The 11,928-nt window shown below is 60.7% G+C and overlaps 1 protein-coding gene across 1 annotated transcript; it reads right to left on the bottom strand.

Annotated features, from left to right (window-relative positions):
* Window positions 1-460: 460 nt before the first annotated feature.
* On the bottom strand, window positions 461-11,465 carry SUN2 (Sad1 and UNC84 domain containing 2). The gene is made up of 18 exons (XM_074578788.1): window positions 11,351-11,465; window positions 10,733-10,904; window positions 9,947-10,119; window positions 9,643-9,777; window positions 9,346-9,441; window positions 9,061-9,154; window positions 8,787-8,857; window positions 8,391-8,515; window positions 7,800-8,030; window positions 7,639-7,716; window positions 7,508-7,551; window positions 6,768-6,933; window positions 6,455-6,682; window positions 5,327-5,411; window positions 5,093-5,205; window positions 4,740-4,907; window positions 4,214-4,306; window positions 461-4,099 (listed from the first exon to the last, which is right to left on the bottom strand). The coding sequence occupies exons 2-18, from the start codon at window positions 10,858-10,860 to the stop codon at window positions 3,986-3,988; spliced, it is 2,142 nt and encodes a 713-aa protein (XP_074434889.1). The 5' UTR covers window positions 10,861-10,904; window positions 11,351-11,465; the 3' UTR covers window positions 461-3,985.
* Between the last annotated feature and the right edge of the window lie 463 nt (window positions 11,466-11,928).

Here is an 11,928-nt window from a genome sequence, read left to right as displayed (position 1 = left end):
CTGCCTGCTCAGTTAGTTTACAGCCCACGTTAATGAAGAGGCAGCAACATACAGCTACCCGTCGCTATGATTAGTGTCAGGCTGAGCCTTGTTTGCCATTCCTCCTGGCCGAGGACAGACTGATGCCCAGGGACAGCTTCCAGGCCACTGCAGGATGGACTGAGCACACAGCCATGGTCTGTCACAGCCCTAGACTGCTGGAAGTCATCATCAAATGCACAGTATTTTGATTTTAATTATCCCGAACTATTCCAAGTCTTTAGGAGCATGTCTTGTTCTCATCATTGCTCCAAGCAGCTTTTGCAGCCCAGAGCCTGCTCGAGGACAAGGTGAAAACTGCTGACCTTAGAGGGGCTGGAAAATAAGGATTTGCCATGAGAATACATAGACAGAGCTATTCCTGGAGCTCCTCTGTCTGCTAGCTGTGCATCATTCCCACCAGCAACACAAAAAGCTCACAGCAGTTTTGATACAATTTATTTGTCTTGGTCTTTTTTTTTTTTTCCCTTGCATAGGCATAAGTTACAATCTGTTGATTAAGAAATAAAATGAACAAAACAGTGCAGCATTTGCAACAGGCTACAGCATCAAATCCCAACTCGGCTCCTGGCTGTAGCCATCTGTTTCTGCAGGGCTAATTCAGAACACGTGTGTAGGGCAAACCGAGAAGGAGGGAGAAGAGAGGAGGGAAAGGGAGTAAATAAGGGAAAAAAAATCTGCTCTGCCAGCTGTTTCGCGTTTCTCCTGCCTCACCAGGCTCATCTGCATCAGCACTAGGATTAAATACCCCTGGGCAGAGCTGCGCGGTGCTGACGCGGCAGTTTTATGGGCCCTCTTGTCCCTTTGCAGCTCAGGAAAGCGCTCCAGCGATGCTGGGGGCTGCTGCTGTGAGAGGCAGCCAGTACCCAGCCCCGCGGCAGAATTTTGGGGCGGGGGGGGGGTGAAAAATAGCACGTAACCTCAGCATGCCTTCCTGGGTATCCCCACGCAGTCGGCATGGCGAGGCCTCTCAAACCAGCTCTAGCCTCTAGGGAAGGGCATGACCCCCCCAGGGTGAGCTCTCACTGGTGTTTCCAGGGTGTTTTACCCCAGAACAGCAGAGACTTTCATCTCCAAAGGACAGTAAAACCAAATGCTCCCTACTCCATAACCTGTGGTTAACACCTCCTTGCAAAGAGCAGAGACACCACTGCAACCGCCCCCCCCTCTCCCCCCCAACTCCATTCCTGGGGAAAGACGTTCCCCTTTCCCACCTCTCGCCAGCATGCTCCATTCACCATGAAGCCATTTTTTTCTTGGGTGAAGGCCCTGTTCGCCCAGCCCAGAGGCCAGGGAGACAGAGGGGAGGTAAGAAAAAGGGGTTTTCCAGCTTTGTGGGTTATGGCATTTGCTCCAGCTGCCAGAGAACCCCCGGGGAAGAGGGAGAGCTTCATCTCTGCTCCCTCTTTATCATTCAATTACATACAGGAGCTGCTCTGCCGAGCCCGGGACAGGTCTAGGCATTCATAAAAGCACAGCTCCGAGCAGGCAGGGCACTCACGGACATGACTCCAAGGCAAGCGGGCAGCTGTAGACAAGCTTAAAAATAACTTTGGCTGCAGCTGCCAAGAATTAAGACTACGCTCAATATAGGAGAGAATTTATCGTCACGGGATCTGGCTGCGGGTCTGCTTTCTCCCGGCAGCAGGGCCTCCCAGCTCTGCAGGAGGCTCCACAGGGTAGTTTTAACTTGTTGGGGATAGGGCTGTGCCCTTCGGGCTCGCTTCCCTCACTCGGAGCAAGAAGAGCCCTCGTGCAGGGATGTGCCACCATCATCCTCAGCCCCTGGGGCTGGCACGGCAGGGGGGGTGGGGGTGCTCAGCACTGCTGCCTGATGCACGTCAGGGCATGCTGAAGGGAGAAACCTCTTCAGCTCCATCCCCTCCTCTACACCCCTCACCCTACAGCACTTCAAGCCGAGACGACCAGAGCAGGACTCAAGCCATGGTGCTCCCCAAAAAACTCGCAGCACCGGGGGGGAAGACGATGCCAGCATCGGACAGGACAGAAACGCTAAACGCGGGCCCTTTTAGCTTTTCTTTCAACAAAACGCAAGACCAAAAGGTTGTAAACGCCACCCAAGAACATAAGCCAGACCAAGCGTGCTGCAGGCAGGCGGGAGATGGAGTGGCCAGATAGCCCTGGCGCTCCTCAGCCCGGGGAAGGTCCCCATGCGTCCCTCCTACAGTCCCCGGCCACGGCTGCCCCCATCACGTGGTGGGTACGAGCAGGATTTATGCGCCCAATATATACATGCCCGAGGCAGGCAGGACTCCCCATCCTGCTCCGGCACCATCCTCCGCAGCCAGGGCTGGGGGAGCCAAGCGATGCCAGTGAGGAGAAGGCAGGAGGGAAAGGGAGTCCTTCCAAGAGAAAGGAGGTCAGCCCGCGTCAGCCATCTGCCATCGGGGACCAGGAGGTGACAGCGGCAGCCCTGAGCGCTGCAGGAGGGGGGAGGCCCTGCTCCCCCCTCTCTGAGGTGAAGCTGCACGCTGGCACCTACAACCCCTGGGGAAGGAGGTCTCCCCTCCACCCCATCTCCCACCCAACAGCCCACCAAGGCAGGGAGAGAGTCCTGCAGAGCATGGGGGCAGCAGCTCCCTGCGAACAGTCGCCTACGCACAGATGTGGCTACAGGTGAGCGTCCCTGGCCACGCGTTGCAGTCTCGGAGGACATCTCCGGAGCAAGGAGGGCAGGAGTGGCTCCAGCACCCCACCCAGCAGCGGTCCACAGAGGACCTTGTCTCCCAGGTCCAGCTACCAAGCCACCAGCAGCTCGAGGCCCATATTTTCAACAGCTCTGCTCATATTATTCCAGCTTATCCTACTGCGTGCGCTATTCTCCTACTAAAGCAAGCTCTAGCTCTCTCTGCCTCTAAGCCACTTGCCAAAGTGGCACTGTTAACATTCTCAGGTTAAGTAGAAATTGCATGGAAAAACTTTTTTTTTTTTTTTTTTTAAACCTCCTTTGTTACTGCAAAAAAAAAAAAAAATCCCCCAAGACCCTAACTGGAAAATAGTCCCCCCTCCCCACCCCACCCCCCACCTTAAAAAAAAATAATCCAACAGAACAAACCCAAAAAAGGGGAAGCAGGCAACAGGAGTTTTCAATAGCATCGTCAAGCTTAACACTGAGGAGCCAGCCAGCCCTGGGGAGGGGGGCCGCCGGCATCACCAAGACCCAACACAGCTGCCGGCAGCAGGAGGGCTCGGGGGGGATGGACGGCAGCACTGGGGCAGGCCCCACCACTGCTGCGTGCCGAATTCCCCCCCTCCTGCTGCCCCAAACCGTTAGTTTTATGTTAATACTTCATTAATACTGTCTTATTTCCCCTCGGCCGGCCCAGCATCAGAGGCCTGGAGATCTTTACCTAAACCAACGCCGAGGCAGGAGAAATGACCCTGCGTGGAGGGGAGAGACACGGTGGCCATGACCGGTGGGCTCCTACCTACTCTGGTAGCACCGAGCCCGTCACCACGGTCCCACACGCCGTATCGTGCCCAAGCCCGCGCAAAGCGCATCGCAAAGTTACGTACCCCTTTTTCCCCAAGCCCCGGCAACACCAGGCGCGCCGTCAGAAAGCAGCGAGGGAACGGGGACGAGGGGGCTGCGCAGACCAAATTAAAATAAAAAAAAAAAAAAAAAAACAAAAACCCAAACCAAAAAACTTAGCTTAAAAAGTTAAAACGTCCGGTCCGCACTGAAAACAAGCCAGGCTGCGCTCGGACCCACATGGGGTGCTCTTGCCTCACCACCCACCGGTCCTTGGAAGAGTGAAAGCCTCTCCCCTTCAACGCCAGCTCTTCTGCTCCCCTCAAAGGGAGCAGCTCCCTGGGGCGGCTGCTGGTGCATCCCAGGATTTCTATGTCCAAAGCAGCAAACCAGACGAACCCCCTCCTGCTGTCGGCCCAGCAGCATCCTCATCCCACGCAGGAGCCGGAGGGGTCAGTGCGCCGGCTCCCCGTGCACACGGAAGCGGTAGATGCAGGTGTATTCGGGGTGGCCCCAATTGCTCAATACCCGGAGCTCCACCAGTTCGTACGTGCCTATGGAATCACCCTTGGAGAGAGGAGGAAGGAAAAACCTGAGCCCTTGAGAGCTCTCAGGGGATCAGAGACATCAGGAGCCCCTTTTTCTTCTCAGGGGTGGGTGCTCCAAGGGCAAAGCACTTACCTCCAAGTAAAACGTTTGGATGGGGTCGCCGTCATGGTCATAGGTGAACTTCCCCAGGAGAAGGCCCTCCTCCTCTCCCTCCTCCTTCAAGCCCTGCGGAAGGGCAGGGAGGCAGAAAGGGAGAACCAGGGGTGATCAGAGAGGGAGACCGGAGGCGATGAGCGCACCCGGGGGCAGAAGAGGGAGATGGAGCCACAAGTGCACTTGGCCCCTGCTCCTGCTCTTACAGGCCAAAACAGACAAATGGGGATGGGAGCCAGCGGGAAAGGATGGGTGGGAAGACCAAGAGTTACATCTACTCAATCCCCCCTCTCCCAGTGTCCCCCAAAACACTTCCCAAAGCCTGGTACTCCCCCTTTCTCCCCCAATACTGCTTCTTCCTCCTCTTCAGGATAACACCCACCCCCCCAGAGCACCCCACAGCCAGATACAGGGCTTGCTAGCCCTCCCCTCCTGCACCGTCCACCACGGCATCCTCCCACCATGTCTCCCTGCTCCCCCCTCAGGCCCAGGCGAGGGCACTCACATAGACAGCGAAGTCCTTGGGGGCGCTGGGGATGGTCCCCTGGGGCGAGAGGGCTTTTGGGATGTGCTCCAGTGTCACGGCTGTGGGGCGGATGATGCTGGAGAGGCGGATGATGGCAAAACCCAGGGACCCACGAAACGCCCAGCAGTTCCCAGGGTTGACATCTGGCTATGAGCGCAGGAACGAGACACCAGCAATGTTATCACCATCAGTGCCATTTTTAACCCCCCAGTATCGGCCTGACCCTTTGCTTGGAGCAGCAGCAAGAGCCCAATAAAATCCACCCAAGCCCACATGAGAACCAGCCCGGCCGGTCCTGCCCCTCGGTGGGGTCTCACCCTGAAGGTACCCACCTGCAGGATGACACGGGGGGACTGCGAGTGGTACCACAGCGGGATGCCGAACAAACTCAGCGCCTTCCAGGTCCTGTGGGTCTCAGAGCAGCGGGTGTTGATGACACTGGCCCCTGGCACGCAGAGGGGACAGCGGTGGGTAAGCTGCACGCCAGCACCCTGTGGTCCCTTCCCCAGGATGGCTGGCTCATCCCAGGTGGGTGAGGGCTGCCCCCCCGCCCCACCACCACCCACCTGCCGACTCCAAGGCATAGTCGACCATCCCCACACGGTCCTCGCTGTAGCGCTTCAGGGCCTGGTCCACGATGAGATGCACTTGCTGCAGCGGGAGCAGAGGACACAAGAGGGGTGAAGGGCTGGGGTGGGCATTCTGCCCCCCACCCACCTCCACCCTGTGGGGACGGAGAGGGCACAAGGACCTTCCCACAAAACAGCCAGGGGATGAATCACCGTGGCAAAAATGAGGAGACACGCATTTGGCTGGGAAGCCTCGTTAGAGGTTGCTAAAAATACCCCAGAGGAGAGGAGCTGTGCAACGAAGGGGCAGCGCCCAGGCAGGCTGGACTCACCCGTCCCCATCCCAAAAGAAGGGCTGGCCTCAGAGGAGGCGGCGTATACCCCAGTAGGTACCTGACAGCCCACCCAGCCCTCCCCAGCATCTTCTGCCCGGACCTTCCCGCCCTGTCTCACAGGATCGATGGGAGCTGCCCCCATCTGGAAAAGGGGGAGCTGGCCGGAGCATCCTTCTGGAGCCAAACTCAGCCCCAGGAGCTGGGACACTGTGGCACCACTGTGGGTCTAAAAACTTTATGGTGCACATGAAGCTTGCGCAGACTGCGGAGGATTGCTAATCCCAGCTTGATCCCTCCCCTCCACTAGTTTCGCAGGGAATTGCCAACAACTTTTTCCAAAGCAAGCAGGCTCATTTTTTCCCCGTGGTGTCATTCTCCCCAAGTGCTTTGCCCCAAATGACTCTGCGGCGCTGCTGAAGGAGGGAAGTAAGCAAGATGCTCAACCCGTGGAAACCTTGCTGGCGCCTGCCCTGCCTTATGGGTGAAAGATGCACAAGCAGAAACTTGGATTTTAAGACAGCACGAGCCTTGCAGGGTGTGGATATCGCCACCTACAACCCCTTCCAGGGCACAGGCACAGCCCAGGGGAGGCTCCAGCAGAGGGGATAGAGGAGTTTCAGGGATGCCCTCACCAGGATCAATGTCCCAGCTCTAAGGGCTGTCCCCATGGCTCTCCCATCTGCCAGGCACACGTGCCAGCCCCTCCCCGTACACGCGCAATGGGGCACGGCCCCCAGATCCCACACCTGTGGTCAACCACCATGTCCCTGGGGTTCAAGCCAGCACTCACCTCCTCCGTCACCCCCGTGGTCCTCCCTTGCTGCAGGGCCACTCCGATACCGGCCTGAGCATCCCGTGCCGACAGCCTCCGGTCCTCTGAGACTTTGGCCAGGATCTTGTGCTCCAGGGCCTGGAGCTCCGCTTGCAAGTCTTCCTGCTGGAGGACACGGCCAGCAGCGCCGTCCTGCCGGGATTGCGACAGGAACCGACTGACCCACGCTGGGAACTGCGCTTCCACCTGAAACGGTGGGGACATTGCTCAGCCCCGGGGCAGGGACCCTCACGCCTCTCTCTGCCGACCAGGGTGGGGACTGGGGACTCACGTCAGCCCGCACGGCCTTCAGCTGCTCCAGCATCCCCTCCATGTGCTTCCCCATCACCTCCTGGTCCGACTTGAGGCCCGCCAGCTCCCTCCTCAGCGCTGACACCTCCTGCTCCAGCTTGTCCACCTCCCCCTGGAAGGTCCCTCGCAGGCCCTCCTGCGCCGAGCTGCACCGAGAGAATGGTAACAAAATCATATCATAGATATCAACAATATCATAGAATGGTTTGGGTTGGAAGGGACCTTAAAGGTCATCCAGTGTCACCCCCCTGCCCTGGGCAGGGACATCTCCCACTAGACCAGGTTGCTCAAAGCCAACAGTCCCAGCTCCCCTCTGCGAGCCAGGGGAGGAGGTTCATCCCCCACCGCCTACGCTCAACCCCATCTCCAGCTCCAAACAGTTTTAATTCCCACGGCAATGGCTTCTTCTACTGCATCCCAAGGGAAAGCATCCCCAGCTCGATCCTCAGCCAAAAGGCCACGCTCCCCACGGTGATGCAAAATAACAGTGACGAAGGTCATTTGCTGCAATCGCCCTTTGAGCCAACCGGGGCACTTCCTTGCCGACACACCCACGTATCCATCCTGCCTTTCCACCCAAGATCATACCTCTCAACCTCTCCTTTGCACTGAGCAAACCAGACCTGGAAACCCCTTCCCAAGCCCCGCTGTGGGGATTCCAGTCTGCTACCTGCCCGCCCCTGAACAGAGCGGTGGCTCTGCCCGGGCAGCCAGCCTTACCTCTGCCACTTGGAGTTCAGCTCCAGCAAGCGCGTCTCCATCTCCTGCCAGGACAAGGGGAAGGGGTGAGACCTGTGACGCTGGTGGTGAGGATGTCCCACCTGGGTACCACCGCACGCCCATCCCTGTACCTGAGAGGCTTGTGCCATCTTCCCCAGGCGCCCGTCTAAATCCCTCTGCACCTGGGCTCGGAGAGCATCCAGCTCGCCCTGCAGGGTGAGGAACAACGGAGAACATCAGAGCCCGGCCCCACAAGCCCCCCATATGCCCATGTGCCCGCCACATCCCTCACCTGGAGGTGGCTCGTCACATCAGTGAGGAGATGCTCCTTCAGCCCCGCGTCCCGGCGGCTCACCAGCCCCTCCAGCAGCGCCAGGACATCCCCCGGGGGTGACTCTCCCCCTGCTGCCACTGCTGCTGCCCCCCGCCGCAGCTCCCACTGTGACACCTCGGCCTCCAGTGCTTTGAAGCGCTTCTCCAGGGCCTGGAAGCGAGCCAGGAGACGGTGCTCCCCCTGCAGACCCTGTGGCGGCAAAGGAACATCCCCTGGGAGTGTGCAGACCCCCGGGGCTCTGCCTGCTCCACAGGGACCCCTGTGAAAGGGAATCCAGACCCCCCGGTCCCCAGAGTCAGTCGCATCTTATTCATCTGCTGCTTCACAAGGGAGGGCAGATGTTTCCCTTGCTCCATCCCTGGGACACCCAGAGTGCGAGACAGCCACACGCTGGGGGAACCATGTCCACCAGCATGGAGCCACCATCTGCCCCATCTACCACCACTTCCCAGTTCCCTGGAAGGCCTCTTTCAGCCATGGACCACGCTGTCCTGGCTCTCCCTGCAATGCACCCACCCAGGCCACAATCACACCTTTGCTGAGGCTTACCTGGTCCAGCGCGGTCAGGTCCCCTGCCCCAGCCATGTCGGAGGAGGAAAGCTTTCCAGCTCCCCACCACGGGAAGGCAGGGATGCTGAGTGTCGACAGCCCGTACGGGTAGAAGTACCAAGCTCCTGGGCACACAGGGGGATGAGATGGTTAAAGTGACAGGTAATGGGCCACAGCAGAGCACAGGGGGGACGTGCAGAGATTCAGCCATCAGCATCTCCTGGGGTCACCAGAAGGTCCCAAGCACAGGGGTGAAGATGCACCAGGATACCAGGAGCCACAAGCACTGAGCTCGGGGCCATCCCATCTTGTCCCATCCCCTCCCCTGGGTACAGCAGTGGGACGCTCTGCACTGCCCCAGATCTCAGGGCAACAGATCGAGCTGGGCTGACTCACCGTAGGCAGCGGCAGCGAGGAGCAGGAGGAGCAGCAGCATAAGCAGGGACCTCTTCAGCCATGGGTAGCGCCTGGAACATGGAGAAGAAAGAGGTGCCTGTAAGACCGCAGACACCTTCCCCCCATCACCACGCTCCTCTGGATGGAAAAGAAAAGCCCAGCCGGGCTTCGGCACAAGACACACACACTCCACGCACGCTGGGCACCCCCTCTCTGGGGTCCTGTGGGTTTTCCCCACGCCTCCCCCATCCCGGTGTCCCGCCACCACACTCACCTGGAGAAGGGGACACCAGCCAGGCGAGGAGCTGCGCCGGTGAGGCGGTGCCAGGCAGCTGCCAGCCCTGAGAACAGCCATCCCATGAACCGAACTGCCGGGAGAGAAACCAAGTCACAGGCAGGGTCCCGGCAGAGATGTCCCCTCTGTCCCCGAGGATGCTCCTATGGGGAGATAAAGCCCCTCCACCCCACCAGGGAACAGCAAACATGGCCCGTGGGGAGTGGAGGTGCTGTCAGGGAAGAAAGGTGCTGCTAGAAATGCCCCCACCGTCCCTCCACTCACCCGGGGAGGTGAGCACCTGCCAGAGGAAGGAGCCCACCCGGGAGGCTGCGGTCCTCAGCCCCGACCTGGAGCTACTCTGGCCTGAGTAGAAGTGACCTGGAAAGGAAGCAGCAAGGCACTAAGTCACCAAACGGAACCTGCATCCCTGTGCACCGTCGATGGTGAAGGCTTTGCATGGGGGGTGGCGTGCAGGAGAGTGGGGGCTGGCAGCATCCTGGGCACAGCCAGGCCCGTGGGATGGTTCCCCTGGTCTCCCCCAGCATCCCTGACACTGCAGAGCAGCTGGTGCATCCCTACCGGCATAGTCATCTTCCGAGGAGTACCCAGACGAAGAGGCGTAGGTGTCGTACGTCTTGCTCTCCAGCAGCCCGTTGATCTTACTGGACTCCGTGTCCCCTGTGCCTCTTCTCCTCCTGGTGGAGAGCTCGCCACCTGCCCCCAAAACACAGAGCCCCCCTTAAGAAACCACCCACCACCACCACAGGGGGCAACCCATTCAGCTGGCTTGGGGGACTGCCCCAACACCCCCTACTGGTGCTCAGGGAGGTCCCCAGCTGCCATGGGAAGGAGGAAAGGAGGGAGGGAGGGAGGGAGTGCTCACCCCAGTAGGTGCTGCTGTCCAGGGCATCGTCCAGCACGGAGCTGCCCAAGGCGGCGAGGCCCCGGCTGCCTCCCAGGTAGGACTCGCTCACCATGGACTCGCTGTAGTAGGAGGTTTGGGTGCTGGGGGCAGGAGAGAGGCGCTTCGTGCTGCTCGATTTCCTCCTGGTCATACTGCCAGGGGGAGCAAGAATGCGCTCATCAGCCATGTGTGGTTTTGGGGGGTGTGTGTGTGTGTGTGTGTGTGTGTGTCATAGTGCACCCATGCAGGAGGAATGGGGAATTCACTCCAATCTCTCAACTGGCATCACTTCCCTCACCACCCCCCCCCACTGTACCGGATGGCGGCAGGTTTCGGAAGGTGCAACCGCTGCTTTGCGAAAGTCCCTCCCGCCCGTGGCCAGGCAGCTGCTGGCTCCGCTTCCGCTCGCACGGCTGCGGTTTTCCGGCCCGGCAATCGCAGCGCACCTCCCTCCCGCCATCACGCCGGAGGCGGCTGCGGCTGGGAGGAGGCACGCATCCCCTCCAACCCTGAGCCACCCATGGCGGCCTCCTGCGCCAGGGGACGCGGAGGTGCCAGGGGTGGGGGGCACCGGGCTTTCCCCGGAGCGGGGGCACAGCCAGTGCCAAGGCAGCCGGCGGCCATGCCGAAACGCAGCCAGCTCGCCATCATGCTCCCTTCAAGCCACCCTGATGCCAGTCCGTGGCGCAGGATGGAGTGCCCTGGCCATGTTTGGTGGGGGGGGGGGAACCCCCCTGGACCCCCCCACCCCTGCACCCCACTAACCGGCTGGTGCTCTCCTTGAAGGGCAGCTGTTGCCCCCCCAGCAGGGAGCTGCTGCTGCTGCTGGTGGTGGCATCGTCGTCCCCGGGGTAATAGCGGGTGGTGACGAGGCGCTGGCTGCGGCGGGACATGGCGGCGGCACGGGGGGTGTGGGTATGTGGGGGTCACGGTTCACCTGGGGGGGTCGAGAAGGGAGGAAAGTGTCAGCGAGAAGGGACCCGCCTGGAGCTGCCGGCGTGGGGTCCCGGCACACAGCGAAACCCCTCCCGTGCGGGCGGGGGGTGCCTGGTGCGGCCGGGGTGGTGGTGGGGGGGGGGTGGGTTCTGAGCCCGCCGAGGGGCACCTGCTGCCCCGGGCCTCCCCCGCCGCCGGGACCGGGACCGGGACCGGGACCGAGCCGCCCGTCCCACCGCCAGCGCCGCCGCCTCCCCTTATAGGGTTATAAACCCCTTCGCTTCCCCTCCCACGGGCCACCCACGCCAGAACCCACCCGCGGAGCCGCTGCCCCCTCCCTCCCTCCCTCCCTCGGCCCCGGTACGAACCGACCCACCCGCAACTTCCCTCCCCCCCCCCCGGCCCGCCCGCCAAAACCCGCCGTGCCCCCGCCCCACGCAAACCCACCGGCGAGTCGCGCAGGGCAGAGAGGGAACCCGCACCGGCCCCGCTCGCTGCCGCCACCGCTCCGCTCCCTTTTGTTTTGCAGGGGAAGGCGGCCCCGGACCCAGCCCCGGTCCCCGCCTCCGCCCCTCCCCGGCCCCGGCTCCCCCCCCCCTCCCCCGGCCGCCGCCGCCGCCGCCGCCCCGCCCCGCGCGCGCGCCCGCCGGGGCCACCGCCCCCCCCCCACCGGCCTTTTCGGTGTCCCCTCTATCATTATTATAATATTATTATTATCACCCTCATCATCATCACTATTTTAATATTTTTATTTTATTTTATTTTACATTATTTTATTATTTTATTTTATCTCATTTCATTATTTCATTTTATTACTATCATAATCATTGCGGGGGGTGGGAGGGGGGAGCGATGGGGAGGGCCCATCCCCACCCCCCGCCTTGCCCACAGGGAGCTGGTCACCAGACCCCTCAGCCCTGGGGTTCCCCCCCCCACCCCGCCCCAAGCCCCCACCCCAAGCCCCCACCCAGGCAAGGGCAGCCCCCCCCCAGGCAGGTCCCATGGGTGACAGCGGCCCAAAATGG

Source organism: Larus michahellis, chromosome 1 (genome assembly GCF_964199755.1).
Source record: "Larus michahellis chromosome 1, bLarMic1.1, whole genome shotgun sequence".
Taxonomy (NCBI): domain Eukaryota; kingdom Metazoa; phylum Chordata; class Aves; order Charadriiformes; family Laridae; genus Larus; species Larus michahellis.
The sequence above is the reverse complement of the archived record's forward strand: the minus strand, read 5'-3'. Positions and strand labels throughout refer to the sequence as shown.